This window comes from Rhinoraja longicauda, chromosome 21 (assembly GCF_053455715.1).
Source record: "Rhinoraja longicauda isolate Sanriku21f chromosome 21, sRhiLon1.1, whole genome shotgun sequence".
Lineage (NCBI taxonomy): Eukaryota > Metazoa > Chordata > Chondrichthyes > Rajiformes > Arhynchobatidae > Rhinoraja > Rhinoraja longicauda.
The window spans coordinates 17,572,428-17,597,214 of NC_135973.1; the positions used below are offsets into that span (position 1 = coordinate 17,572,428).

The 24,787-nt window shown below is 40.6% G+C and overlaps 2 protein-coding genes across 7 annotated transcripts in view; one reads left to right on the forward strand and one right to left on the reverse strand.

Moving 5' to 3' along the window:
• The window catches only part of e4f1 (E4F transcription factor 1), a 32,778-nt gene extending 22,697 nt beyond the window's left edge, over positions 1-10,081 (forward strand). For 5 of the 6 annotated variants that reach the window (XM_078417886.1, XM_078417883.1, XM_078417885.1 and 2 more), the window contains 5 exons: positions 317-534; positions 1,326-1,524; positions 3,114-3,274; positions 3,539-3,595; positions 6,226-10,081. In XM_078417886.1, the coding sequence (XP_078274012.1) occupies positions 317-534; positions 1,326-1,524; positions 3,114-3,274; positions 3,539-3,595; positions 6,226-6,570 (980 nt within the window). In that variant the 3' untranslated portion in view covers positions 6,571-10,081. The remainder of the gene's footprint in view (positions 1-316; positions 535-1,325; positions 1,525-3,113; positions 3,275-3,538; positions 3,596-6,225) is intronic. The other variant, XM_078417884.1, reaches the window with a different exon arrangement.
• A 1,129-nt stretch (positions 10,082-11,210) lies between these two features.
• On the reverse strand, positions 11,211-23,890 carry zdhhc4 (zDHHC palmitoyltransferase 4). Its single transcript, XM_078418512.1, has 7 exons — positions 23,830-23,890; positions 21,981-22,111; positions 19,292-19,365; positions 17,973-18,151; positions 15,172-15,297; positions 13,666-13,910; positions 11,211-11,568 (listed from the first exon to the last, which is right to left on the reverse strand). Exons 2-7 carry the CDS (start codon positions 22,101-22,103, stop codon positions 11,299-11,301), a joined length of 1,017 nt encoding a protein of 338 aa, XP_078274638.1. The 5' UTR covers positions 22,104-22,111; positions 23,830-23,890; the 3' UTR covers positions 11,211-11,298.
• Between the last annotated feature and the right edge of the window lie 897 nt (positions 23,891-24,787).

The following is a 24,787-nucleotide window of genomic DNA, read 5'->3' on the forward strand; positions in this document are numbered from 1 at the left end:
TTTTCCATTTTTAACCAGACTGGTTGATGATCTATTTCTCCCAACCAGAAATTCATATTTTTAATATTAACTGCCCAGAAATAAAACAAAAAATTGGGTAAAGCCAGGCCTCCATTTATTTTTGATTTACCCAAGTGTCTTTTATTTATCCTATGATTCTTATAATCCCAGATAAAATCATTAACAATAGAGTCCAATTTTTTTAAAAAGTTTTTTGTCAGATATATCGGAATTGTCTGAAAAAGGTATAATATTTGCAGTGTGAATGTGATTTTGTACAGAGATTGTTGAGCCTGACGTGTTCAATACTTTTCAGGATACAAGCCCCACAGGTGTGAGCTGTGCGAGAAGGAATTTATGACGGCATACATTCTGAAGAAGCACCTGGAATCGCATTACAATGAGAGACGCTTCAAGTGTGGGGAGTGTGGCAAGCTTTATAAGAGCATTGCCCACGTGAAGGAGCACATGAGGGCACATTCAGATGACCGGCCGTACCTATGCCCAGTATGTGGGAAAAAATACAAGACAAAGGTCAGAGAGGGTGCAATGGCAGCACAAGCCTGGTACCATATTTTTAAAATCAGGTTTAACTTATTGTAGAGTATTTCAAAGGGTACTTTATAAGCTTTGAAATGTTGCAACTTTTGTCCTGTATGAATTATGGCATATAATTTGCATGCAGCTAGCTTCCACAAACAACATGATCAGCTTATCTGTTTGAACTGGGTTAAGTGGGGGCTAAATTGGATTGGGCTCTGGACAGACCTCATTCGTCTTTGAAATATTGCCATTAAAAAATATTGAAGACATCTGACATTTCATTTTGGCACTTCTGATAGCAACACAGTCCCTCAGATGGTCTAAAAAATATTATAATTTTCTCCAATGGTGGCCTTCATTGTTCTGCTTTGTGCTTGAGTGGAATCGTGTGATTATCACTGTAAATGCAAAATGTTAATATATTTTGGAAATTTTTGGTGCCCATTCATGGGCATTTATGAAATGAACAATAGAGCTGCCCTGTATATTTGGTCATAGGATTGCTGCTTCATGTTCTGATTAGCCATTCTCACACTGTCTGATGTTGATCGGTCAGGTTGCAATTTGCAGCTGCAGACTTAGAATCATGACATCTTTTTCAACAACAGCGTGAGGATATTTACTCTGTTTCTTTGTTCCTTTGTGCCATGACCCAATCACAGCTCGAACATATAATTACAGCTCTAATTATAATCTATAATTTTTGGACATTCAGAAGTGATTCTATGTGGTTAAGGGAACTCTTTACCATTTGATTTCTAATGGTCAGATATGGGTTCCAGAATGCGCAGCAAGTTCACCTGAGGACCCACTCTGAGGACAAGCCATTTGCCTGTGACTATTGTACCCGGGCATTCCGAGAGAAGGGATCTCTCATCCGACATGTGCGGCTTCATACCGGAGAGAAGCCGTTTACGTGCTGTAAATGTGGCCGAGGCTTTGCAGAACATGGAACTCTCAACCGGCATTTACGAGCCAAAGGTGTGTGGGAACCTGGTGGGATTGAACTTCAGCAACCCATGCTCATGCTCCTCGATCTACAAGGTCTTACATTGTTGCCACAATCTTTTAATTCAACATTCCAGCATATTATTAGGTCATTTCAACAGCTCAAAGGACACTTAACGATAGATATCTACATTTGTATAATGACTTAAATGTAGTTAAATGTCCTTCAAAACAAAATTAACAAAAACAGATATTAGTCAAATGGTCAAATGGTTGCTCAGTGAGGTTAAAGAACCTCACTGAGATGGTGGAGGGAGAGATAGGAGGGTTAGGGAGAGAATTTCACAGATGGAGACCAAGGTAGCTTAAGATTACTGTTTTTGCTTGAACGGCTGAAACCCATTTAATGTGCTGAAAGCTGGTTAAGTAAGGACAGAGAGTGGATAAAAAGTGGGTACTTCATTACGATGTACAGCGGGGTATTAAACAGGAACAGAATACTGCTACGGAAAAGCATAGGGCTAAAAGCTATTTGGACAAACAGCTGTTTCTGTTTTTCTCTTTGTACATGCTGCCTGATCTGAGTATTCCCAGTATTTTCTACTTTTATATTATATGGAAATATTGACAGATGAGTGGATAGGCTGTAGGATATAAATTTAAGATGAAGATAGACACAAAATGCTGGAGTAACTCAGCGGGACAGGCAGCATCTCTGGAGAGAAGGAATGGGTGACATTTCTGGTTGAGACCCTTCTTCAGGATAAATTCACCCTGGCAGGTGTGAAATCGACCATTTTGTTCTGAAAGAGATTGCAGTACAGATCCTCCCCTGGTTACCAACACCCGACTTACAGCCGAGCAAATGCAAGCATTTGGGAGGAGACTGAAGGGAAGGATTTGCCAGTTGTTGTGGGCATCTCCGGCCACGTGCAAACATGTTTTGCTGCGATATCCAAATGCTTTAGTTTAAAAACCTTGGTTTAACTGCACACTGCTCTTTGTTGCTGGTGTTTTTATTTAAATATACTTTTATCTTCAATTAACGTATGAAAAGTTCCCAAGAACGCCCTGTCGTAACTTGGGGAAGATTTGTATTTGCTCAGTGCCATGTGGGTTGTGCAAGTACATAATTTGCTAAAAGCTACTAGACAGTATAGATTCAGAATGAAGAAGTGGACATGATTACATAAACTCAGCTAATTCAAAGGATTAAAGAATAATATGATGCATATGGTTTGATATCAGAGTTTTACAGCACAGAAATGGGACCTTTGGTCCACCACATCCATGCCATAAGTTAGAGAGAAACAATTTTCTCTAGGGAATTCAAAACAAACGTGTGACATCTTTAAAGTCATCCTGGTGCTAGGACATCTGAGTGATGTCAGGTGCTCTTGAACAAAATAATAGAAATGTGGAATAGTATTTTTATCCCTACCCCAAAAAAAAACTAAAACTGAAGGTATCAGTTGTAAATTTTAATATTGAAATTGATTTCTGTTAAGACTTTGTTAAACGTTATGAAATTATTGCAATTGAAATAAAGTGAACAAGAGGGGCTGAATGCCTTATACTTTGTGTAATCCATCTGAAACTAATTGTTTTTCTTCTATCTGGAGGTGGTTGTCATGTTGGGTGTAAAGAGCTGGATCAGGTTGAGGTATCGTCCGGTGACCAGTCTACTGATAGCATTGCTACAGCTATCATTACTGATGACCCACATACTGTACTGGTAGAGTTCTCCTCAATGGTGGCGGACACGCAGGAATATATTATCAAGGTATCTATGGCACTTACAGCACACACAATATTAAAAATCATGTTGATTTATCAAGCTTCTGAAGGATGTTAACAGTTGTTTTTGATTGCTCTCCATCACCATAATCGATCATGATGATGCTCAGTATTGCACATACAAATATTCTGTGCAGGAGACTTAACAGTGATCTCTATTGGGTAGCAGTGTGTATGTGTCAGCAGTTTGTGCGTGTCGATAGTATGATCTTCTGGAAGCTAATAAATGTGACTTTATTTGTATTGACAGACCCCGTCTGAAGAGACAGAAAGCAATGCTGTGGGCACCCTAATCCAAAGCTCTAAGGTTGGTTGTTTATTTCTTACTTTATAAATTTCTAACCTTGGTGTCTAGGATTACGATGATCATAGTTAGAGAGGAACTCCTATTGGACTGTTTATGTTGGACTATACATATGCCTATACATAGATGTGCAGTGTCCATAATAAAAAAGGGAAAATGGGGGTGATGTATTTTGAAAGTCCAGATAAAGTGGGGATTACTGTAAAATCTGAACATTTGAGAACATTAAAGTAATTAGCAAAATAGGAAAGATTTTGCGATGGTGTGGCCGCACTTAGTAAAGTAACATAATGGCAGCTGCCTGTCCCGCTGAGTTACTCCAGCATTTTGTATCTACCTTCGGTTTAAACCAGCATCTGTAGTTCCTTCCTACAGTAAAAAAAATAGTGATGGCTGCAATTGTAGGACAGAAATATTATCCATGTAGGATTTAATGAAAAGATCATTTTCAGACATTATTATCAAGGTACGATGAATAGCTTTGTTTTGCTTGCTATCCAAAGATCATATAATACTTTCCATAAATACAATGAAGTCATAAGATCATAAGTGATAGGAGCAGAATTAGGCCATTCAGCTCATCAAGTCTACTCCGCCATTCAATCATGGCTGATCTATCTCTCCCTACTAACCCTATTCTCCTGCCTTCTTCCCATAACCTCTGACACCCGCACTAATCAAGAAGTCAAATTAAAATACAATAGGTAGAGCGAAGGGTGCAGTATATAGTTCCCAGCATTGTAGCGCAACATTTCCAAGGACGAAGTCCAATGTCCGCAATGGGAAATAGGTGATCGGACAGTCCCCTAGCTTATGGAAGGACCATTCAGAAGCCTGATAACAAAGGAGAAGTCGCTGTCCCTGAGTGTGGTGGTGCGTGCTTTCAAGCATCTGTACCTTTCGCCTGATGGGAGAAGAGGAATTACTGGAGTGAGACAAGTCTTTGAATTTTTGGCTGTTTTCCAAGGCAGCAGTTCGATCCTGACTAAAAAGTGCCGTCTGTACAGAATTTATATGTTCTTCCTGTTTACAGGTAAACAGGTGTACCTGTTTTGAAAGGAGATAGCCACAGGGGTCACCTGCACTTCCTGTCTAATTCCCTTCCCCGTAATCATCCACCATCTCTCTTCCTGGACCTTGGGGTGACAACCTCGCTCCACGCCTTATCCAAGAAGCTCCCATTGGACAGAAATAGGAGCTCTAATTGGGAAATTTGACGAGCATGTAATAGACTAATGGCGGAATTTAATCCGCATACTAGTTGGACTAGTCGAATTTATAGGTAGGAAAGAACCACAGATGCTGGTTTAAATCGAAGGTAGACGCAAATTGCTAGAGTAACTCAGGAGTAAATGGACAATAACTGGCAGCATCTCTGGAGAGAAGGAATGGGTGACGTTTCGGGTCGAGAGCCTTCTTCAGACTGAAGAAGGGTCTCGACTCAAAACGTCACCCATTCCTTGTTTCCAGAGATGCTGCCTGTCTCACTGAGTTACTCCAGCATTTTGTGTCTAGTCGAATTTATAGGTGGAAGATGAAAATATGTGAAGTATGCAGTGTTTTCTGAGATCAGTTTTCTTTGTATTTTGGGTTCTGGGTGTCGCCAGAGATGCCAGCAGTTATTGTCCATTCCTAAATGCCCTTGAGAAGATTGCAGTGAACTGCAGTCCTACTAGTGGGGAGGGAGTTCTAGGATTTAGACCCTGTGATGATGAAAGACTGTCAGGATAGTGTGAAGTTTGTAGGAAGGCCTGCTTTGCAATGGAATTATTAGAATGCGAGCCGGAATAACCACCCAGCCCTTTGCGTTTACTCGACAATCCATCAAGATCATAGCTTTTGTCCACATAACAAAAGTGGGGTATTTTTCAAATGAATTGAGAAATGTTGATATTCAAAGAGACCCGAATGTCCTTGTGCGTAATCACTGAACGTCTTCAAGTGAAATAACCAATTATGAATGCAATTAGTATATTAGCCTTTAAGAGGGGATTTGCAGCAATGGAGGGATATGGATTACGTGCAGGCAGATGAGAGTTGGTCTTGACATCATTTTTGGCACAGACATTGTGGGCAAAAGAGTTTGTTTCTGTGCTGTACTGTTCTTATGTTTTGAATGCAGGAGTTATTATATCGGGCCCAAATTAGACCAACCGTCGAGTATATGCAGTTTTAATTTTTGTAAGGTTTGACATTGGAAGAGTTCGAGCAGGCATGGATTGTATTCTGTAATGTTTAGAAGAATAAGAAATAATGTTATTGAAACTTGCAAAATTCTTCTTGAGCTCCAGGGAACATATAGTAAGGAGGTTTCCTCCGACTGAGGAGTTTGGCACCAGGGATCACATTTTCTGAATAAGTGGTGGGCCATTAGAATTATTTACTTGTCTGGAGTCCGTTCTTTAAGTTCATTTCAAATTGAGATGGATCTCGGGAATGTTAAGTGAATGATGTGTATATGTAATTGCAAGAGAGTGGAGTTGGATAGAGTAGATCAGCTGTGATCTCGATGGATTGTAAACGCGAAGGGCTGGGTGGTTATTCCTGCTCGCATTCTAATTATTCAATTTCCTCTCATGGCCAAGGCCTGTGGACAATGTTTCTGACATTTAACCTTTCTGAATTTCTTTCAGGTTGATAGTCAGATCATGAAAGTTGTGCAGCAAATCGTGAACCAAGCCAGCTCTGGCCATCAGATCATCGTCCAAAATGTTTCCATGGAAGAAGGCACTGAGCAAGGCACAGATACAATCACCATTGCAACACCCGATAGTCTCACTGAGCAGGTTGCAATGACATTGGCCTCCAGCATTAGGGAAGGAGCAGTTCTAGCAACAGGAGGCAGCCTGGAGGCCAGTCAGGAGACTGTTACCGTGGTGGCGGCTGATGATATTGTAATGTTGGAAAACGCAGATGAATATATGATAACTACAGAAGATGGGGAGGTGGAAATACAGACGGTGGTGGTGGGCGAATAGGGGGGTCACCTGAATTTTGCTGTACCCTACTCAGGGAAAAGAAATAATTCACAGGGTAGCTGCAAGAACCCATACACAAGGACATGATGTGTGGTATTCCATGCAAGTGCTTGAGCTGTAGAGGGATTATTATTACTTGTGTGTAATATTGTTGGGCAAAAGGCCTTCCTGCAACACTCTGGTTTACAATGGATTGTGCCAAGATACCTGGTTGCTACAGGCTGAATATATATATGGGGCTCAAGTCCTGAAGAGTTGCTGATGAATGTTGTTGGCTGGCAAGAAGAGGTCGTGGAAAAGTTGACTGCCTAGCTGATGAGCTGAATTAATCCTGGTTAATAGATGGGCTCTCTTGTTTACATTGTTCCGTTTTGCTTTTTTTCTGCCCCATTCCCGTAATTTCAGCCAAACCCTTCCGTGTTCAAAATTGGGTCCTAGTGTTTTATTAGACTGAGTTGCGGTTGCTCTATGCAATGCGCTGCTGCTTTTAATGCACTGTGTTTCCTTCTCCATTTAAAATGGCTTCTCTATAAAGAGTATTCAGAAAATTTATCAGTACAGTAGCAGTCTGAATCTGGAGCATGGATCCATAGTGCTACGTGTTGGGAATTTGACAATGTTTAGCAGCAGTAAGGTATCCTGTGTGGATTGCATCCCTGTTCCTAGCTTGTCTGTTCTACACAAAGTGGATGAAACTGAAAATAGAAGAACTTGTCTGGAGTCCGTTCTTTAAGTTCATTTCAAATTGAGATGGATCTCGGGAATGTTAAGTGAATGAAGAATAAGTTCTTCCAAATGCAAGAAGCAACCACATGAAATGATACAATCTTTTATGAAAGCATTATTGACTTCATCCATTTAAAAATGACCCATGAAATGTCGGTACCTTTCTACAGTGCCCTCCATAATGTTTGGGATAAAGACCCATCATTTATTTATTTGCCTCTGTACTCCACAATTTGAGATTTGTAATAGAAAAAAATCACATGTGGTTAAAGTGCACATTGTCAGATTTTATTAAAGGCCATTTTTATACATCTTGGTTTCACCACGTAGAAATTACAGCTGTGTTTATACATAGTCCCCCCATTTCAGGGCACCATAATGTTTGGGACACATGGCTTCACAGGCGTTTGTAATTGCTCAGGTGTGTTTAATTGCCTCCTTAATGCAGGTATTAGAGAGCTCCAGCACCTAGTCTTTCCATCACCTTTGGAAACTTATTGCTGTTTATCAACATGAGGACCAAAGTTGTGCCAATGAAAGTCAAAGAAGCCATTATGAGACTGAGAAACAATAAAACCGTTAGAGACATCAGCCAAACCTTAGACTTACCAAAATCAACTGATTGGAACATCATTATGGAGAAAGAGAGCATTGGTGAGCTTACTAATCGCAAAGGGACTGGCAGGCCAAGGAAGACCTCCACAGCTATGACAGAAGAATTCTCTCTACAATAAAGAAAAATCCCCAAACACTTGTCCGACAGATCAGAAACACTCTTCAGGAGTCACATGTGGATCTGTCAATGGCCACTGTCCGCAGAAGACTTCATGAACAGAAATACAGAGGCTACACTGCAAGATGCAAACCACTGGTTAGCCGCAAAAATAGGATGGCCGGGTTACAGTTTGCCAAGAAGGACTTAAAAGAGCAACCACAGTTCAGGAAAAAGGTTTTGTGGACAGATGAGTCGAAGATTAACTTGTATCAGAGTGATGGCAAGAGCAAAGTATGGAGGAGAGAAGGAACTGCCCAAGATCCAAAGCTTACCACCTCATCTGTGAAACATGGTGCTGGGGGTGTTATGGCCTGGGCATGTATGGCTGATGAAGGTACTGGCTCACTTATCTTCATTGATGATACAACTGCTAATGGTAGTAGCATAATGAATTCTGAAATGTACAGACACATCCTATCTGCTCAAGTTCAAACAAATGCCTCAAAACTCATTGGCCGGCAGTTCATTCGACAGCAAGACAATGATCCCAAACATACTGTTAAAACAAAAAAGGAGTTTTGCAAAGCTTAAAAAATGGTCAATTCTTGAGGGGCCAAGTCAATCACCCAATCTGAACCCAATTGAGCATGCCTTTTATATGCTAGAGAAAACTGAAGGGGACTAGCCCCCAAAACAAGCATAAGGTAAAGTTGGCTGCAATACAGGCCTGACAGAGCATCATCAGAGAAGCCACCCAGCAACCGGTGATGTCCATGAATCGCAGACTTTAAGCAGTCATTGCATGCAAAGGATATGCAACAAAATACTAAACATGACTACTTTCACTAACATGACATTGCTGTGTCCCAAACATTATGGTGCCCTGAAATGGGGGGACAATGTATAAAAATGGCCTTTATTAAAATCTGACTGTGCATTTTAACCACGTGATTTTTTTCTATTACAAATCTCAAATTGTGGAGTACCGAGGCAAATAAATAAATGATGGGTCCTTGTCCCAAACATTATGGAGGGCACTGTAAGTTATTGGTTCTTAAGAGCCACTGACACTGGGCACTTGCATCAATCTTCTTGGAAAAGATGCTGCCTATGTCCACCCTAAACTCAGTAAGGACCCAGTAGGTAACAATCTTTGTCATATGTGGTCTTGTCTCTTAAAAGGACAATGTTTTCTATTTTTGTGCCTAGGGATATTTAGAATGGCAAAGACGCACACAAAAAATGCTGAAAATCTTGCTTAAAGTTCAGGAATCCTATGTTGAATGCTGTGGTCTTTGTGCATGATGCACATGCAACAAACTGTATGATACAATAAGCTTATTTGCACTTTTCCAGGCTGTCAACCACTTGTAATGAGACTCCAGCTGCCTATCTTGACTGTAAATAAATAAAATGCAGCTTTTTAAGTGATTTTTTTAAAAAACACAGCATTTTTCTACCCCTGCTAACAAGCCAAATAATTAATATATTCATGAACAGTATTTGTCAGGAATTGTTTCAGGGACATTTTTCATAAAGAATATTGTTGAGGATTTTTACTAACTTTAGGAAGGCCGGACGGATATACACATGGATAAGAAGCCTTAAGAATGACAGAAATTATCAAATTGCATGCGCCATCAGCATGATATGAGGTAGGAGTTTCTCATCAAAACTCCACAAAGCATAGTTCTATTAATATTATATTGTTTTGTATTACTTTGAAGAGTAGTAATTACTACCAGTGCTTTAGCTACTATGCAGTCTGGTAATAGTCTACTCTGAAGATAACCACCTAATGGTGGGGCCACTTTAAAAAATAACACTCGGGACGGCGGGGAGACCGACATAAGGTGCAGCAGGATCTTTCTGCTGACATTCTTCCACTTGTGAATGCTGGTGGGTTTTACTGAAGGCTGCACCATGTGCCCTGGATGTGAGGAGTTTCATGGGTGAAAATATGTAATTCCATATAATTTAATCTGGTTTTATGTTAATCATTTTCAGTGTACTCAAAAGAATACGTTGATCTCATTGACAGTAACAGTGTCTGCCATGTTGACCTCAAATAAAAGACATTTGAACATCATATCTGTGCAGCATTTACTTGTTACAGATGCACTCTGATCTTTGTGTGTGCAGCTTGGGTCATCCAGTAATTTATTGGCCCCTTTGAGCCAGTACTAAAGCAAGCACCAAATGTAATAGTGTCTGATGAAAGGTAGAGACTTCAAGCGGATCTGATGAAGGCTGAGAAAAGAATTTAGAACCAGCGATGAAACATTTTCCATTGATGGTTCTAAAGGTTGAGATTATGTATTGCAATATGAAATGGTGAAAACATTTGCATCAGGTATTATACTAATGCTCTTTCTTTCCTTCCAACCACCATTCATTAATGTATTTTGGCATCTGATACTCCTTTCACAGTCCAAAGCGCTGTCCCAAGAATAAAGAAACTGAGCATTTGTAATAGTGCTTTCTATCTTTTCCATTCCTATTATTTTCAGTGGGTTGCTGATATCCTTGGGCATCAGGCAGAACATCTTTTGTAAGTGCATTCTAAGGATTTCACATCATTTGAAGGTTACACTAGTGGCTGAGTTGTACAGACATCTGTATCTTGTGAACCATCTTCTTGCAAAGCCAGACACTGGTGGTAAAATTCAACATTACCTCCAAGTGAATTTGCCCAGCTTTCAGAAAAGCTACTTAAGATTGACCTCACTGAAGATCATGGTCTTCCAAGTGGCTATAATTATTGCCCTCCTACATATTCCATGTAAAGGCCATTTTGAACCAGGGTCACTGAAGTTGTGAGACCGCATGAACTGCTGCACTACTGAGCCATAGTGAGAGCCTATGATTCCTAAGCTGACTTGGTGGCTTCCGGAGCCAAAGTGGAAACAAGTCATCCTTGAACCCCAACAACTGCTTAGATGATTACTAGTGTAGCTCCGGATCGTGCCTTCAATCAACGTACAGGCCACTTTGGATTTAATTTGACCTGTTTTCATTTTATTGATCCTGCAAGTACAGATCTCTGTTCAATTCAAACTAATTTTTCATCTCAATGTATCGTTCCACTCGTCAGTCCTTTAACAGGCTATATGAATACAATGTGTGACTGAGTTACTTTTTGTTCAGGATACACACCATTAATTTTTATAGAAAATGCAACAGAGAAATTAAGCCAGGGTAGTCAACCATTTTCAATTTTAATAATTTGAAGTAGAAAAAATAGAATATAGAAACTGGCAAAAAAAACCAACTTAAAATATTTATTTCTATCTGAATATTTTCTGAGCTGTCACAGGGCAGATGATTTCTTTCATGTTTGTGATGAACCCCTTGTGATAGAGGTGTCCCCATCTTGGCCTGTCGGGACAACTGTAATCCCTGTGGCATCTGCAATTGTTCTTTTTGTACCACTCATTAGATGTCCGATTAGTCATAACTAAGAATAAGTGAAAAGTAGTGTATCCTGCCAGCAGGAAGAATGAGAGCAGCGTGAAGCCCAACATGAAGAGGATCCGAGGAAAGGTCAAGAACAGTTTCTGCAAACAGAATGTTAGTTATCATCAATAGAAAAATACAAGCACCCGATCATCAGTGCAAACAACTCTAGGTCCACTTTTTTTTTTGTAATTATATATCCTTAAATGACTGCATACTGTTTTAATGAAGTAGATTGGAAAATAAATAGTGACCCGCAACATTCCACCTCCTGATTATCATGGAGAAAAGATCTTTGATGAACAGCTCCAACAATGATGCCCTGGTGTGTGAGATATAACTTGCTAGTTGCAAAATTTGTTTTTGGTGCCTGGTGACTTCAACTTTGCAAAAGCTTCTTGATATTAAAGCCATTTGTTGTCACCTCACTTCTGGAATTCAGCATTTTTGTCTATGTTTGGTCAGAATACAACTAAAGGAGAACATCAGTCAGGAGCTTAAGTACCACTTCACAGGATGAACTGTTTAAATGATGCAATGCTGAGGCTTTTAAAATCCTGTAGATTGTTAAGAATAGAAAGCATACAGCTGCAGACAGGGTTGTGAGAAAACAAAATTAAATGTCAATGTGAAAATAATTATTTCAATTGCAGTGCAGCTGTAATAAAGCTGTCTAGCATTCTCTAGCACAAAATAGATAGGGCTGCAAATACAAAGCAGTTTTGTTGTTGGTGAAAGCATTAATAAAGGAAGCAAGTAGGTCATACAAAGATATTTTGGCACTCTTAATAAATGTATTTAGTAGTTTAAACCAAAGTATTGTTTTGTCATTTTATGAAGATGGCAAAGATAAGATGAAATCAAGTGATAAAACTAAAGTGAATAATAAAAAAATGAATGGGGAACAATTTGTTTCTTGTTTACCCCTGGAGATTCCTCTACAAAGGATTAGAATTTTAAAAAACGAGGGCCCTTATCCAAAATCAGGAGTTAATGTATGTTACACTTCATGCAGGTATTCTACACATACTTGTGATGCTGGATTGAATTAATTATTGGAATCGAATGGTGTGGTTCAATTGCAGTCTAAGAACAAATCTGCATCCATGTGCCACTTTTCTAGTTCAAAGATATCCCAAAGTACTTTGCAAGACAAGAGCCTCAAAGGATTATATTAAATGTCCATCACAGCAACAGCCTCTTCTGTCCAACTGGTCCATGCTGGTGTTTATGCGCCAGTCAAATCTATCTTTTCTGTTTAGTGTTTACCCTGAAAAGCTATCCACCCCAAGAACAACTTGTTCTTTGTTTTCATCACAAGTGAAGATCAGAAACTTTTATAATTGTAAAGACCTCTATTAGACTTTCTCTCAGGTTATTTTTTCATAACCATCAATCCAAATCATTTCAGCATCTTCCCCATAGCTTCTGTCTGTTTTGCCACATGATGACCAGAGTGCACTGTGTTCCTACTGTAGTCAAACAAGAGTAACCTTTAGAAATCTATGCCAATTTTTTTTCTCCTTTAGTTGGATTTTACTAAATTACCCACCATTGTTAAATTGACTCATCTAGACTTCTCTGGATGGGTTCCATCTTCCTTCTTAACTATGGGTATAATATTGGTGGCTGTATTGATTGTCTTAAAAAAATCTATAGGCGGTGAAGATGGACACAAAATGCTGGAGTACCTCAGCAGGTCAGGCAAGTTACTCCAGCATTTTATGTATATCTTTGGTTGATATCTGGTATGTGCTGTCCGAGGAACTGGTGGAATCAGATTGAATGACTGCCTAAGAAGCACTTAGACATATACTTAATTTGGCAAAGAAGGCTATGGCCCTTATGTGGGAGAATAGGATTAGTGTAGATGGGCAAAAATGCCAGCATGGATGTGGTGGGCCGAAGGTCCCATTTCTGTGTTATATAATTCTACGAAACTAAAAGGTGGGCCATTACCTTAATGTAGTTATGTGGCTACTTTTTGTCTCCTGCCCTCTTAGATGTACAGGACATTTCTCAGGGATGCACCAAGAATTTGGTGAATATTTTACTTATTGGTGAAAGATTTTACCCCTACAGTTCAAATTATACATCCTAGTAAATAACAAGTCACTTGGAGCTAACAACATTTCAGCAATACAAGGATTCTGAAAGATATTGTTTGCCCAAACAATACATAGACTCAGTTGCCTTACCTGGACAATAAACAGGATGCCAACAGGCACATGTTCACCATTATTGCTCACATACATGGCCTGGGGTAGATTAGACATCAATGCCACACGGATAAGGAATCTTACTGTCACTGTTCCCACTGCAGCTGCCATCCCCATGAGGGTCACCAGGTACAACAGGAAGTAACGTATGTTTAATGCTCCAATGCAGTTATTCACCCAAACACAATGGTGATCAAATCGATGGACACAACGGTTGCACACTCCTAAAGGGAAGAAGAAAATCATTACTTTTAATCCCGAAACTAGCTTCAAATCCAGTCCATATGAGAGGGATGCAGCTTTCTCCTTTGCCATTCTGCAAAACTTATGAAATTAAGAGTCCTCAGAAAGTATCAATTCATTGGCGAGAATTCTGCTGGTCTTTGCTTTAAACAGCCAACACCTTTTAAATAGGCTGCTTTGGTGGTGAGCTCCTGCGGCTCTACATTCATTATAAATCAATTCTTAAATGGGAGAAACCATTTCTTTGTCCCAATAGGTCAGGCAGCATCTCGGGAGAGAAGGAAGAGAACCCATTCCTTCTCTCCCGAGATGCTGCCTGACCTGCTGAGTTACTCCAGCATTTTGTGAATAAACCGATTTGTACCAGCATCTGCAGTTATTTTCTTATACTCTTTGTCCCAATATCTCAGCTGGCAGAAGTGTCTCACCATCAGTGTGCAATGCTTTACTGAATCTAATGAAATACTTGCAATTTGTACTATGCTAGTTGTACTAAAGTCTGTGTCTATGCTTCCACTTATTGGTTCCTTTAGTTTCAAAAGGGCCATATGTAAATACAAGTTTTCTTCTCATTGCACAATAATGGCACTCATCTAGGACTGTATCTATTGATGGGTTTCAAATTTAAGGGCATTTGATTTATTTTAAATGACCTTTGCAAGTTTGTCAAGACTTAAAAGCAGCATTCTTGTAATTTCATTCATTCTTACTTTAATAACTATCAGATTTTGTGCTGTTTTTCAAAAGAAGAAAGCTGCTGTACCCAAAACACCTTTTGCCGGGTGACACAGTTGGTAGTGCTGCTGCTTCACAGCTCCAGCTCTGCATTTTTGCCCAAAACCCAAATACATGCAGGTGAGTAGTAAAGGGGGGGGGGGGGGGGGGGAGAGAGTTGATGAAAATGTGAAAATAAAATGGTACGAGTGTAAATGGCCACTAAATGGTTGGAACAGACTTGATGGGCCAAAAGGCCTATTTCTGTGCAACATAATTCTATTTGTTTCTGACCCTTCCAAGTTAAGTTCCATTTGGACCCCTGTGCAGTGAAAACATCTGCAAATACATGGCAATTCTGCCAAATTCTAAAATCCTTTGGCTGTTTATCAAAACTGACTAAGAATTATGCCCTACACACTAACCTATGTTTTCTCTTCACAGTTGTCGACTTGCTAATTGTATTCTCAAGACACATTTATACACATCTATATTTCCCATCATCAACATATGTCATAAGTTTCTTACTGCAATGTTTTGACCGGGCCGGTTTCACGAGTTTGCATGTTGAGCAGACACAGGCACGTTGGTACAAAATCCCATCATACGCATACACTTTCAGCAGCTGCTTGTGGTTTGTAGGAGAAATTAAACCTTTGAAAAACAATCAAGAACTGCACATTAAGATCAAAATAAAATGCAACTGTTGCAGACAAAGCTATCACAACTACAAGTTGTAAAAATGTGTGTAGAACGGACTTTGATGAGGAGGTTATCCAAAATCCTATTTCACTCTGTAGATCCTGTCTGAACTGCTGAGAATTTCCTGCATTTTTTGTTTTCACTTTTCTCATATCCATAGTATAAAATGTCAGAAACTCTTTGGCCTAATTTGTAGTATACTGCACTTCTCCCTGATGTGTGCCTGGGCTGTAAAAGAATGTGAAAAACTCAAAGCAAATATATAATCAAGGGGTTCCTCACCTCTCTTGGGCATGTTTACCTGCTGCATTCACCTTGTAACCAAGTTGAAATTTGGGCACACTCACTGTGGTACTCTCCTGAGGGTAAGGTGACAACATTGTTGAGATGGGGCAGTATCAACCAGTGTACCAGGGCAAATAATAGAGTCTCGACCCGAAACGTCACCCATTCCTTCTCTCCCGAGATGCTGCCTGACCTGCTGAGTTACTCCAGCATTTTGTGAATAAATAGGGCAAATAATATATTTTTTGTTGAATAAAGTTTCATTTGCATTAAAATTGCTCGTCAGTTCAACAACAAAGAGCATGAAGTACCTTTTGCAACCATAGGATGGCAAAAGCACTTTACAGCCAATTAATTGCTTTTAGAACTTTTAAACAATGTCGCAATATATGAAACACAGTATCCCATAAAGAGCAAATAGTATTGGTCAAATGTGAGTAATCAAAGTTCCAAAGAAATGCAGGTGCTATAAATCTGAAGCAGCGAATGCTGGAAATACTCCGCTGGTCAACTGCACCAAAGGAAATGTAAGCAATTTGAAGCATTGTTTCTCAGGTGCTGCCTGAACAGCCTCTTATCGCATTCTCTGTCTTGACAACTCTTTTTTTTAAATAGAGCCAGTTTATCTTTTATATCCACCCGAGAGGAGACTTTGTTTTAAGATCTCATCTGAAAGATATTTATTCCCTGCTCCCCACGCCCAGAGAGCCTGCCTTGAAAATGGGAATGGGACATGAACTCTTAATTTACTGACCTTGAGCAAGGGTGCAACCCATTGAGTTAAGAGATCATGGAAGCCAAGGAATTGTGCCTTAGGAGTAACGATGTCTTAGATCCTATACAAATTACCAAAGAGGAGTTTTAAAGCACATTAAGATGGATAAATTCCCAAGTACATCCTCGGACCTTGTGGTAAGCTAGGGAGGAAATTGCAGAGGAACTTTCAGAGAATTTGATTCATCTTTAGCCAGAGGCTAAGTTCTGAAAGATTGGAGGGTAACGGTATACCATTATTTACAAAAGACAGCAAGACCAATCCAAGGAACTACTGGGTGGGAAAGTTATTGGATTATTTGGGATAGAATAGGCATGGACTGATTAGCGATAGTCATCATAGCTTTGCACGTGGGAAATCGTGTGTCACAAATCTGCTTTAGAGTTGAAGTCAACAAGAGGATGATGGATGAGGGCAGGGCAGTGGATGCTGTCCATATAAACTTTAATACGTGTTTCAGCTAGACTGGAAAGTTAGATCGCATGGAATCCAAGGTGAGCTAGCCAAATGAATTAAAAGGTAGACACAAAATGCTGGAGAAATTCAGCGGGATAAGCAGCATCGCTAGAGAGAAGGAATGGGTGACGTTTCGGGTCGAGACCCTTCTTTAGACATCTGTCAAATGAATTCAAAACTGGCTTGGAGGAGGGAGTCAAGAGTTTGTTGTGGTGGGTTGTTTTTCTGATTGAGGCCGCAGTGGTCAATGATAGGTCCACTGCTGTTATCATTAACGATTTGGATGACATTGTTGTTAAGACTGTTAGTAAATTTGCAGATGTATAGTAGACAGAGAAAGGTTAGCTAGTTTTACAGCAAGATCTAGATCACTTGGGAAAGTGGACCAATAAATGCCAAATGGAATTTAATTCACAAGTGTGACGTATGGCACTTTGGTACATCAAATCAGAGCGGGACTTACACGGTAAATGGTTGAGCCCTGGAGAATGTTGCAGAGCAGAAAAATCTGAGACTACAGGTGTACAGTTCTCTAAAAATGGTGAGTCAGATGGATAGAGTGGGGAAGTATGTGTTTGGCATGCTTGCTTTCATTGGGATGGGTATTAGGTAAAAAGTTGGAACATCATGATGCAGCTTTGCAAGTCGATAGTGATACCACATTTGGCTTGAGTAATAGGTAGAGGAGCAAAGGAGGCTGAGGGGTGACCTGTTTGAGATGTATAAAATCATGAGATGCAAGAATAAAGTGAACACTCAGTCTTTTTCCCCAAGGTCGACAATTAAAAACCAGAGGGCATAAGCTTGAGGTAAGAGGGGAGAAACTTGAGGGACCTTTTTCCCCTCTGAGGGTAGTCCATACCTGGAATGAATTGCCGAGTAAGCTATAGAAGCAGATTACAGACTTTGGACAGATATATGGATATGAAGGGTTAAGAGGGCTAGGGGCAACTGGAACAAACCTAATATGCCAACTTAGTTGGCACGGGCAAGTAGGCTGTAGAGCTGTTTCAGTGCTGTACAGCTCTAGGACTAGGACCTACAATAAACTGTGTCAATCAACCAAGAATAGGTAACTGTCTCCCAAATCATTTCAACAGTCTTTTCTTACCAGGATCACTGGTGCAGCACAGGTAGAAAAAGTACATCTTTCCAAGCATCAGGATATAAGGCAGCAGCAAGATACTGAGTGTGAATCCCAGTTCCAAGCAGGAAGGGAACACTTCCCAGGAATACTCTCCATACACAGCTACTTCCAACACAAGGTGTAGGGCCAGGAAGAAAGAGTTCCTATTGAAGCAAAAGGAAGTTTGCACTCTAGATGAGTTTGTTTGCACATTACAAAATCCATTAGTTTAATAGCTTCTAAACCCATCAGTGTTCCCATCTGCTTCTACATACTTATCATTGATATAACTAACAAATAAACTCTAGTCAAGAACGACAGTTAATACATATTCTAGAAAATAATTCCAGGAATACAAAGGTTTGTTTCAGGATCTTCCCCTTCTCCACGGACAAAGATTTGCAGGGTGGATGGGCATTAACAAAATAAACTAAACAAACCATGAACAATTTAAAATTAGGAAACCTGAAAAACTGCTAAATAGAATACATAAAGGTTCGATCCTGACTACGGGTGCTGCACTGTAAGGAGTTTGTACGTTCTCCCCGTGACCTGCGTGGGTTTTCTCCGAGATCTTCGGTTTCCTCCCACACTCCAAAGACGTACAGGTATGTAGGTTAATTGGCTGGGTAAATGTAAAAATTGTCCCTAGTGGGTGTAGGATAGTGTTAATGTGCGGGGATCGCTGGGCGGCACGGACTTGGAGGGCCGAAAAGGCCTGTTTCCGGCTGTATATATATGATATGATATGATATAAAGGTTGGTGGATGACACGTGTTGGTGGTAGGCAAAGAATAAAGATAGATGAGAAATGATGCTTTTTGGAAATGGAGATTCAAAAGTGCTAAAATTATCAACAGGTTGTAGGAACATAAAGATATACAAGTGGAAAGCCACAAGATCAATGAATTTATAGATAAACTCCTGAATACAAAAAAAACAAGGAGATATTGTTCCAGTTATGAGTTAGGCCACAGCTGGAATACTTCTGGAGTACTTCGGGCCTCTCCTTAAGGAAAATTTGTGAATGTGATGGGTGCAGATTAAATTGGTAAAACTAGTAATGGAGGAGTATAGTTACAATGAAACGCTTGAAAAAACATTTCAATGAATGGATAAGGTAAAAGGAGTACCTTGTAGAAATAAATTAAAATTCAACAAATTCTTAGTGTGATTAAGTTGGACAGATAACTGGTTATTTGCAATGCGAGTTGAACATAGCAGATTCACAGCACTGCTAACTACACTGTCTATACAGAATGAGTGACAATCGATGTGTGCAGTTTACGAACATCTATACTTACCTCTGGTAAATTAGCCTATGTAAAACCATCTGCACTGCTACCTGCAGCCATCGAGGAATCACTGGCCCAATCATCTGTTAGTTATGAAAAGAAAACGGAGACAGATGAAAGAGTTGCATTATATAGTGTACTTCATGACCTTAGGATAAATCAAATAACTTTATAGTCAATCCAAGCCAATAGGTGTAGACACTGTTCCCATGTAAGTCAGCAGTGTTGGGCGAGTCCAGAACCAGGGGCCACAGTCTTAGAATAAAGGGGAGGCCATTTAAAACTGAGGTGAGAAAAAACGTTTTCACCCAGAGAGTTGTGAATTTGTGGAATTCTCTGCCACAGGGGGCAGTGGAAGCCAAATCACTGGATGAATTTAAGAGAGAGTTAGATAGAGCTCTAGGGGCTGGTGGAATCAAGGGATATGGGGACAAGGCAGGCACAGGTTATTGATTGGGGACGATCAGCCATGATCAAAATGAATGGTGGTGCTGGCTCGAAGGGTCGAATGGCCTCCTCCTGCACCTATTTTCTATGTTTCTATGTAGCAGACAATCTGGCCACAGCTAGTTTCTAGCAATTGCAAGGTGATGAAGGCTAGATATTGTTTTAGTGAGGTTGGTGGAAGGATTTATATTGGTCAGGACACCAGGAAAACCTTTCATTCTTCAATTAGTGTCAGCGCTTCGAGATCTTAATACATTAACCTGGAAGGTAGAGAAGGCTACGATTTAATTTCTGTAACTTAGAAACTTTAGCAATCCAACAGTCCTAGAGCAGAACTTGAAGTCGTGATTTTCTAATCAGGAAATAAGGGTGACATGCAGGGTCAAGGCCAAAATAAAAATGTCAAATTCTGAAAATGGAACAAGTTTCAATAATTTAGTGCATGGGAGACAGTCAATGGCTCTTTCATTAATGCCAATGTAAATTCAATCTACCTTCAAACACATTTCAAATGCCTTCAAGAGCAACAAAGTAGTACTAGCATTGAATTCCAATCACATTTTAAGAGTAACCAGATGAGAAGTTAATGTGCTTACACTACAAGGTCATGGATTGAGGATTGGTTACAGAAAATTGGGCTGAGTAGCACTTTGTCAACAAGGTCTATTAGGTAATTCGAATGATTCCTTGAGGGGGACATACATGCAGTTACCATATTGTGAACACAGCTAACTTTCATCGATACTGACTGATAGAAGATAAAGCAAATTCAAGTAGAAGACAGGCTTTGGATACACTTTACTCTTGCAATGCCTGTATTCAAGAAGCCCAGGCTTTGCTACTGCTTGTGGAGCCAGAGATTGAGAATTAAATCTCTTTAGAAGGCTCTTGCCAGAAGACAGAAGAGGAGACAGAAGTAGATCTTCTCTATGGTAATAATGTCTAATGGATTCAGGATCCTGTCCCTCAAATTCCCATGTCTTATCCCATATCTTTTTTTTGCACCCAAGATGGTACATGTGCATGTCTCCAACTCTCACTAACTTCTACAGATGCACCGTAGAAAGCATTCATCCAAAATGTATCACAGCACGGTTTCATCCAAGACCTCATGAAATTGCAGAGAATTGTGGACGCAGCCCAGACCATCACACAAACCAACTTTCCTTCCATTGATTGCATCTACACCACTCTGCCTCGGCAAGACCACCAGCATAATCAGAGACGAGTCTCATCAGGGAAGAGGTACAGAAGTGGGAAAACGCATACCTCCACATTCAGTGAAATTTCTTCCCAGCTGTTATCAGGCACCGGACCATCTTATCACCGACTAGAGAATGGTCCTGATCTACCTTACTGGAGATCCTCGAATTATCTTTAATCGGACTTTACTGGACTTTATTTTGCACTAAACGTTATTCCCTGACTAGATAGCATGCAAGTGAAAAAAAGCTTTTCACTGTACCAATAATAAACTAAACTATAGTTTATTAATTATTTTACAGAATACAAGGTCATGTGGCTAATCCTTCTTAAACTAGCCTTAGCTCTATGTTGAATTCCTCTTCTTTCACTGTGGTGTTCCACATTATTCTTCTCTGTAGGATGAAGGGCTTTAAATACAAGGTGGTCACCAATAATTCCAAAAAGGAATTTCAAGAAACGTCTTTATCTGGAGAATGCTAAGAAAGTAGAACTCAAAACTACATTGAATGGACGACTGAAATGGTACTGATGCCACATTGACCTATTTAACCAATCCCTTGCATCTACTACATGTCACACCTCCTCCTCATTCCACTTAAGTTGCCTTCAGCTGCTATGGTTAGCATTCTGGTTGTCCTTCTAACACACTTTATCCTCATAGGTAGTGTAAATTGTACCTTTCAGATAGGAATATGACCTATTCCATGCCTCTTCAGCGGAGATTCAGAACACTGATATCGACCACAGAGGTGTTTGTTCAGAAGCAAATCTTTCACATTGTGCAGTAAAATATGTAATTTGTTTTTTTTTCTGGTTAGTCAATATTTTACTGCATGGTTTGCTGCAAGCTTTTCTCCTTTACACTAATTTACTTTAAACACAAAACAACAGTTTAAGTCCTTAAACCCTTGAGCTTACCAAAACCCAACACAAGCATTGTAGGTGAGAGGCAGCATATCCCAGTCTTTTTGTGCTGAACTCTGGCCAAATATTCAACTTTGATGGTTCAACGCAGGCCTGAAACATTTTTATGAACTGTGATTACCTGAGTCACACGGTGGGAGATCCTTGCAAAGCATTCCTGACTTTGTCTTGAAAATTTGATGGCAACCACCATGCAGGAAAGAGAAAGAGCCACGTAAATGAGGAAGAGAATGAGGAAATCCATCTCCTTGCCTGTAATATGAATGATCCCATTGGAACATTAAAAAGTATCGACCGGGAAATAGGGCCTTCAACCCACATCATCTGTGCCGCACATGATGCCAAGATAAACTAATCTCCTCTGCATGCATATGAGCTATATCCCTCCATTCCCTGCATATGCATGTGTCTATTTAAAAGCCTTGTAAATCCCACTAGCATATCTGCTTCTGCCACCATCCCTGGCAGCATATTCCAGGCACTCCACTCTGTATTAAAAAAATTGCATCACACCTTCTTTCAACTTTCCCCCTTTGATTTTAAAGCAGGCCCTTCAAATCTTTGGCATTTGTATCCTGGGAAAAGAGGTACTGATTGTTTATCCTATCTATGCCTATCACAATGTTGTATACTATCAGGGCTCCGTTCAACCTCCAATACTCCGGAGAATACAGTCCAAGTTTGTCCAACCTCTTCTTTCAGCTAATACCTCTAATCCAGGCAAAATTCTTGGAAACCTCTTGTACTCTCCCTCCAAAGCCTCCACATCCTTCCTGTAATGAGGCAACCAGAACTGAACACAATACTCCATATGTGGCCAAACCAGTTTTTTAAACTTGCAATGTAACTTCCTTGTTCTTACAATTGATGCCCCAGTACTGCCTGGGATCTACACAATGTTGAAATCAACAACCAGGCAGCAGATCAAACTGCATCAAGGCAGCTAATTTTACTGCTATATTTTCTTAGTGCTTCCTGGTGCTTGTCTTCTAGTTCAATGAATGCATTGTCTTTTATGTTTGGATTTGAGTCAAGAGATGGAATAAATCGGGAATTGCAAAATAGAATTGTTACTGGATGTCTTTTTCATTCCGGTGGGAGGTTCTGATGTTCCAGATGACAATATTGAAATAACATTAGAAAAGAATGATATCAATTTAAAACATCCTTATGACATCATCATATTGGAAAAAATATTGCAATGGATCAGTTAGCAAGGCTTTCTTTAAGGGGCTTCCCATCTGACTAATTTGATTTGAGTTTTTTGAAGTAACAAAAATACATTGGTGAAGGCAGTGAAATTGACGTTGTCTACCTGTCGATGGGATCCTAGGCAAGTTGGCAATTTTGATCAAATATTTACTTGGTAATTGGAGGCAGAGGGGGGTGGAAGGCTGCTTTTTCCAATTGGAAACCTGAGATTTGTGATGTCCATAGGGATCTGTGCTGACATCCTAAATGTTTATTATGTATATTAACAATGTGGGATACAAGGATAATGGGTCAGGAACAGAACGGGAAGAATAGAAATAGATTGAACCCACTTCTGCTCTATATGATCCACCAACCAATTTTCTCTCTTTAACCAAACCAAACAACCCCCCCCCCCCCCCCCAACATTCAATGCTTCACCTCTCTTCAATATTCCCTCACCTCCTGTTCTACTAGGCCTCTTAAGCCCACCCCACCATTCAATGCAATCATGGATGACTTACACTGTCCTTAACTCTTCTGTGCCAGTCCCCCAAAACCTTCAATCATTAAAATGTCCAACCAACTACTTCATTAATAAATGAATGACCTGACTTCCACCATCCACGCGAGCAGAGTTCTAGAGACTGATTGCTCTCTGTGAGAAGAAACCCGCCCCTCTCACCCCCTCTCCTCGGGCTGTCCCTCTCCTCACACCCGAGCCCTGTCTCCTTTCCCCTTTCCCTTGCTCTAAGCTACATGGCTAACTCGCTGCTCACCAGTGGGCGACAGGCCGGCCGCGCAGCGCCGCCGCCGCCACCACCAAAGAGGCCGCCACCCTCCAGACCCACCCCACATGACCTCTCTACAGCTGCTGATTGGCTACCTGACGCCAGGGAGATCAACGACGGCGCACGCGCGGCGCTTCGAGCCGTTGCCGGGCAACGCGGCCCAGCGTTTAATGGCGCCTCTCGGAGAGAATGGTGGAGGTCGCTAACTTTTACCGTGGAACGGACTCGGCGCAGCCAAACACTGAAGAGAATCGGTACAATAGCATCCAGGTGGAGGAAAACACGCGCCTCTTTAGATTTCCGAAAGATATTTTATAGGCCGCACCTGGGAGAGTTGATTAAACGTGAGTTTGAGCCGCTGCTGCTGGACATGACCTGCAGGATGGAGCCCGCTCACTCAACAAAATTTAGCACAAGACGCCTTTCTGGTGAAATAAATACCATTATCACCATACACTGAGGTTCACGTAAGCAGTTGGTGCCACAACACAAAATTCTATGGTCAAATTAGTTTGATGCCTCATAAGATCCTGCTGTGCCCGATACCAATGACTTCTACAGATGCACCACAGAAAGCATATTGTCGGGTTACATAACAGTTGGGTTTGGGAGCAGCTCTGTTTAAGACTAAGTAATTGCAGAGAGTTGTAGATGTAGCCCAGTCCATCACACACAGCAGCCTTCCCACCGTTGACCCCATCTACACCTTGCACGGCCTCAGAAAAACAGCCAACACAATCAAACGCCCCACCCTGGTCATTTCTTCTCCCTGCTCCCATCTGACAGAAGGTATGGAAGTTTGAAAGCGTGCACCACCACACTCAGGCACAGCTTCTTCCCAATAGACAATAGGTGCAGGAGTAGGCCATTCGGCCCTTTGAGCCAGCACCACCATTCAATGTGATCATGGCTGATCATTCTCAATCAGTACCCCGTTCCTGCCTTC

Excerpts from the sequence above, each read along its gene's own strand:
- zdhhc4 (XM_078418512.1), bottom strand. The coding sequence starts at position 22,103 with ATGGATTTCCTCATTCTCTTCCTCATTTACGTGGCTCTTTCTCTTTCC. Across the intron at positions 19,366-21,980 it reads TCTCCCACCGTGTGACTCAG|ATGATTGGGCCAGTGATTCC; the intron begins GTAATCACAGTT and ends CATAACTAACAG. Across the intron at positions 13,911-15,171 it reads GGCCCGGTCAAAACATTGCA|GAGTGTGCAACCGTTGTGTC; the intron begins GTAAGAAACTTA and ends TCTTCCCTTTAG.